The sequence below is a fragment of the Castanea sativa genome, chromosome 11, assembly GCF_040712315.1.
Source record: "Castanea sativa cultivar Marrone di Chiusa Pesio chromosome 11, ASM4071231v1".
Classification (NCBI taxonomy): domain Eukaryota; kingdom Viridiplantae; phylum Streptophyta; class Magnoliopsida; order Fagales; family Fagaceae; genus Castanea; species Castanea sativa.
The window spans coordinates 57,359,259-57,365,278 of NC_134023.1; the positions used below are offsets into that span (position 1 = coordinate 57,359,259).

At 34.6% G+C, this 6,020-nt stretch overlaps 1 protein-coding gene across 2 annotated transcripts; it reads left to right on the top strand.

Moving 5' to 3' along the window:
* The first annotated feature begins 1,741 nt into the window (after window positions 1–1,741).
* On the top strand, window positions 1,742–5,345 carry LOC142614463 (uncharacterized). 2 transcript variants are annotated; one of them, XM_075786982.1, is made up of 6 exons: window positions 1,742–1,845; window positions 2,066–2,147; window positions 2,281–2,312; window positions 3,382–3,623; window positions 4,647–4,883; window positions 4,989–5,345. In XM_075786982.1, exons 2-6 carry the CDS (start codon window positions 2,095–2,097, stop codon window positions 4,995–4,997), a joined length of 573 nt encoding a protein of 190 aa, XP_075643097.1. In that variant the 5' UTR covers window positions 1,742–1,845; window positions 2,066–2,094; the 3' UTR covers window positions 4,998–5,345. The 2 variants fall into 2 exon arrangements, with proteins under 2 accessions (XP_075643097.1, XP_075643096.1); XM_075786981.1 differs by lacking the exon at window positions 1,742–1,845 and having other exon boundaries at window positions 1,989–2,147.
* The last annotated feature ends 675 nt before the right edge of the window (window positions 5,346–6,020 follow it).

Below are 6,020 nucleotides of genomic sequence, written 5' to 3' on the forward strand. Positions count from 1 at the left end.
TGTATCAATTTGGTTTCTACTGTTATCTTTTGGATGGAAATTGCTAATGTAGTAAGTGGCTAAACTAAAAAATTAGTTTACTATCACATTAACATAAACTAATTTTTTTATTTTGGCTAATTGCAATGACAGCAACTTTCACAAAAAAGATAACGGCGTGGACTAAATTGACAAAATACTGAAAAGTTAGATATTATTATTATTTATTTTTGGATAAAAGTTAAAGACCAAATTGACACAATTGAAACTGTAAGGGTAAAAGACCCAATAGTATATATTGGACCGTGGGCCTTATCCGAGGATGCTTAGTGGTCAAATGACAGACAAACGATATGGAAGACGTAAGAATCAGAGTGCTACGAACAAATTATGACTGCGAAGGTTTTGGAAGGTAGTCTAAGGAGGAACGCCTCCTCGACTAAGCAAAGTAGAAGTCCAAAGGACTAGTCTGCCCTTGAGGGCAACATTTCAAAAGGTTCTACTGATAAAAATATACATCAGGGAAACATAGGACAAAGGGATGCTAAGAAATATCTAAGGGAAAGCTGCTGCCACTACATTAAATGCTCTGCAGCTAACCCTCTTGCTGCATTAATGTGGAGGTGATACTTGAACAGTAGCAAGCAGCCTTATAGCTACTCCCCAAAGATTTCAGAAAGGTGCTGATGGGACAAGGATCAAAACCCAAAACTTGACCTACACGTGGACTTTGGAGATAAAGAAAAGAGGGGTATAAAATAGAGAAAGAAGCCCCTTATGAGGGAGGCTATTTGAGAATTGAAAGAAAAAAATATTGTAGCAACAAGAACTGGACTTGTAACCAAATTCTAAAGAAATATATACAAGAATTAGGCTTCATTTGGTAGAGTGTTTTAAACATACATTTTTAGTTTTTAAACAACATTACACGCATTTCCACACACTTTTTCACCCACGTATATTTCAAAAAACTACAAATAACATTACTCAAACTCTTTTACCAAATGGGTCCTTAGTCTTCTCGAACTGTGCCAATGACGTTTTTCTTTGGGTAAAACCAGTTTATTCTTGTTTTCTTGTCATCTGGATCCACCATAATTATTATCTAACTCATTAAAGCTTAGTTTTCTAATCAATTCTCTACAAATTCATTGTATTGGACTCTTTGAGCCTAGATCCTTTTACCTTTTAGGCTTAGAAACCAAATTGTGTCCTTAAATAAACAATTAAAAAGAAAATTGGCAGATTACATTTTACCACTCTAAATTATATCTCATATGACACTTTGCATTATAAACTTTTTCAAATGTACGTTTTGCATCCTAAATTATAACCCATGTTATACTTTGCACCCGACGTTAAGTTTTCTATTAACTTGAATAGAAGTTTAAAGTTTAGGGTGTAAAGTATAATAAAGAGTATAGTTTAGAGTGATAAAGTGTAATTTATCTTTTATTTTTTAAAGAATTAAGAAGATGAGTAATTAAGACTTTTTACGTGATGTTATATTTTTTTCATCTAAGTTAATAGTAAATTTAATGTCGGGTGTAAAGTATAACAAAAATTATAATTTAGAGCGCAAGACGTTAATTCGAAAAGTTTAGAGTGTAATATGTAATTAGGAATATAGTTTATGGAGGAAAGTTTAATTAAAAAAAATATTTAAAACACCTTCCTCCCAAAAATACCCAATTCCAAAGCGGGGGGTCAAAAGGGAAAAACTGTAAAATATGTAAGGGCATATTTGGCAGAAGTAGAAGAAGAAAGAAGAAAAAGAAGAAGAAGAAGAAAAGCCAGAGGAGATCGGCGTGAGAGAGAGAGAGAGAGAGAGAGAGAGAGAGGAAACTGAAAACCGCAGCGTTTCAGGTTAGGAATTTTTAAAATTTAGTTATATTTTCCCCCTCCTCGCCGTGTCTCGGCCGTGTCCGATTATTATTATAAAAAAAAGGGAAGGACACGCGTGCAGCCATTAAAAGAAAAAAAATGTCTTGTGCTTATAATTTTTATACAATGAAAACTTCTTTGTATTTGTGTTTCTGATGTATATGTACAAATTTTTTTTTTTTTTTTGATTTTTCATTTGCAGTTCAATTTTCTCAACAGTGCTGAAAAAAAATGTTTAAGAACACCTTCCAGTCTGGATTTCTGTCCATCTTATACAGCCTTGGGTATGTTGGTTGTTTTTCTTATGCATGCATTTGAGAAATTCATGTTATACAGATTTTCAAAATTTTTTTTTTTTTTTTTTTAACATTGCAATTTTGATACTGAAAAGTGGGTAATTTTGTTTGAATATTGTAGGAGTAAACCTTTGCAGATATGGGATAAAGAAGGTAAGTGTGTTTTGTTCTTTTTTTATGCAAAGATTTTTTTTTTTTTTTTCTAGGATACTAGTAATTTTGAAAAATTATAACATGATACGGCAAATAGGAGACAGTAAGGAAACGGGTACGGCACCCCAAATGAAGTGTCTGTGCGTCCTAGCTTTTTTTTGTGGGATAAAGTTGCTAGAAACAATTAAGTATGAGATGTAGCTTTGCTTGATTGTACATGTCAGAAAAAAATGTCATGCATTGCCATTTTTTGTCAGGAAATTGGCTTTGCCATATTTGTTTCCTTGAAAATTTGTTTTTCTCTGATAAGTGTGTATAAAGACCTGTCATCATTTTTCATCTTGATGAGTTTGAAGTGGTTTTTTATGTTACTCCTATGATGCATGGGTATGGATACGGTATGGGTATGATACGGGTACAGGGATACAATGTTTTTTTAAAAACTTAAGGTATGATAATGGATAATAAAGTGAATCCATGGCCATTAAATAATGTTTAGAATACAAACCAAGATCCAAAAGAGTAAATAATAGATAACTAGGTAAGTTTTCAACATTGAAACCAATATATAAAACATATAAATAAAAATTCTTACAAGTTTGGGCTATCTCTCACTATGGAGGATTGGGTTAGAACGATATCCAAGTCATGTTATGGGTGTATTCTAGATGTATGGTTTTTTTTTAAAAAAAATGACTAGTTATGTATCTTAGAGGCATCTGGTAGTACGATACCGGTACAATACATATCAGATATGCGTATGTGAGCAAAAATGGAGTATCTGTGCATCCTAGTGTTAATCTCTGAAGTTTTTGCCAATTAGCTCTAGCTCACATAGTGCCTCCTCCACTTGTAAGAGCAAGGCGGAGATTGAGGTACCCACCAGCTGTAGGTGTAACTTACCAATCGAAGAAAAAAAAAAGTTTCATTTTTATTTTTATTTCTATAGTTCTCTATTCAAGAGGTCCCAATATTTGCTTATGGGATAACTTTTCATCTGCAGCATAGCCCTGTTATTTTTTCCAAGTTTGTTAAGATAAATGCACCATTTGTGTTGCACTTTTTGCAGCTGCCAGTGGCCATGTAAAGCGACCGCAGGATGAAGACATACAATCTAATGTCCTTGAAATAATTGGATCAAATATCCAGTCAACTTACATCACTTGCCCGGCTGATCCAGCTGCAACACTTGGTATAAAACTACCATTTTTGGTTATTATTGTGAAGAATCTAAAGAAATACTTTACATTTGAGATTCAAGTCCTGGATGATAAGAATGTCAGGCGGCGTTTCCGAGCTTCGAATTTTCAAGTGTGTAAGTCTGCCCATGTTTCTGTTGTTTAAATGTTCCCACCCCTCCCCCCTTCTTTCTGTGTGTGCTTGTGTCTTTGTTGTGGACAATATTCTGGTAAATAGTGACCACTTTTGTTTTAGACGGTACTGAAGAAATAGTTGTTACCTGTAAGATGAGTTATTTCAAAATATGTTTTGTGACTTTTGTTAGCTGAATAGTAGACTAAAGAGGACAAGTGATTAGTAATCTAAGATCTAGGTGAAGATATGGTTTTTGGCATTATGAACTGATTTTGATCATGTTGCAAACTTTATAACCACAAGTCCCTCTTCAGTTAATGTAGCATATTATAGTTTAAACAGGATGCCTCAAGATTGTTTGAGAGGGTTGTGGAATTGGCAATTTGATATTTTATCTCTTCATCTCTACGCTTTATAATGTTCCTATAATCTCTATATTGTAGAATACTCTTTAAGCTGTTTTGTTATAAAATCTGTTACATTTTTTAGATTGTGATACAAATTGCACTATGTTTTAAGCTGTTAAAGTAAAATGTCCGCTGCATGGTGAGGCCAATGAGCTCCAAGTCAAATGACTTTTCTTCCTTTACAACGGGTGCAAGGTGATGTTGTGGGTTTAAAATTCTCTGGGCGCAAAACATGCCTATAAAATATAGGCAAACATCAAAGTTTTCTTTCTTATATTCGAAGGAGACAATTATTTAGCTTTTGGATGGTGAACACTTTTGGTAAATGATTCATTATTGTGCACTAGGTGGGATTTTTTTAGTGGTGTCATTTTTGTGCATTAGGTAAATTATTCATTATTGGTTTTAGAGGTATCATTATCGCAAAGAGGATATGTGGATTGTTTTGTAGAAAAATAAGAAGTGGATAGAAAGTAGTGCTAATAAAGTTTGAGGATACAGTTGTGGTGTAGTAATGCACAGTTTCCATCTGTACTAAAGCAAGTGTGGGACACTAAAAGTCTAAATGATGGATTTTGTTTGTGAGTGATTAGTTTTTCTTTTATTGTTTTAGGCTGTCACTCGTGTGAAACCTTACATCTGCACCATGCCACTGAGGATGGATGAGGGCTGGAATCAAATCCAGTTGAATCTTGCTGATTTTACCAGGAGAGCATATGGGACTAATTATGTTGAGACACTGCGTGTTCAGGTTCATGCAAACTGCCGTCTGAGGAGGATATATTTCTCAGACCGCCTGTATTCAGAAGAAGAGCTCCCCCCAGAGTTTAAATTATATCTTCCAATGCAGGTAAGATTTAATCAACTATTCGGTCTCGCTTATTGTGTTATATCTAGGTTTCATGCCTTCATTGCTTGTCTAAATAAAGTTTTTGGTATCATGATTTTATTACAGAAAGCATGACAAATTTCATGAAAGGGGAACTCCAGAGCCATCATGTCTGAAAGCGTTGTCTGGGATTCTATATCTGCCTCTCATTCTCTGCCAACTCACATGTTCTATCTTCTTTGAAAACTTATGACACACAATGCGGTAAAAAAAATCCTGGAACTGAAGAACCAGCTTACCTGTTATTATCTGAACTTGCAATTAAACATTACTAGGCTTGATTTTATGCTTTTTTTATTATACCAGTGAAGATCTGCCTTTTGGATATTTGTTAATGGCCTTCGACATTGTGATATGTGTGTGTATCAAACTAAAGGTTTTTTTGCAAAATGGTGGCTGCAAATCACCAATGCTTCTGGTCTCTATTGGAGTTGAACTCATTGTTTCACTTTCTGGAACTGTGCGACTAAATAGTGGTACTTGTTCATGCATCGCTTGGTCAAAGTGCACTGCTTAGAATGGTTCAAAGATCTCTGGCTACAAGTTTGCCAACAAACTCATGGGAAGTACATTCAAAATAATCAAGTGGCCATAATTTCATCACCCAAAGCACCCATCCAGATCAATTTAGTTCCGGTGGACCTTGATTAGCTTTTACGTGGTTTGTGACTTTGTGGCAGAAAGTAGTGAGGTGCTTCTTCATTCTCTATCTGCATGTCACAAGTTTAGGAAAAAAAATCTAATTCATAAGAAGAGTAATAGTGCATTGGAACATCCATGGAATGTTTAATCACATTAGTAGGCTTTTTTTTATAGGTTTTAAGACCAAGTATGTTTACGGTTCAGCTTTGGATAGAAAGCCTGTCTTCATTGCATGGGTAGCTCACTTTTCCTTGACATACTGCTCTATAGGAAATAGGCTGGTTATTCTAGATGGGAGGTGATAATATTTTCAAATGGTTTGTTCCAATATGTAGAAAAGTGCTCGCAATCTTACGACCTTCGATGCAATAGGTGGCCATGTTTTGAGTTTCAGTTGTGCTCCTTCGTGTGCTTTTGGATTAACTTTTGTTGAAAAGTATATTTGCTTATTCATTA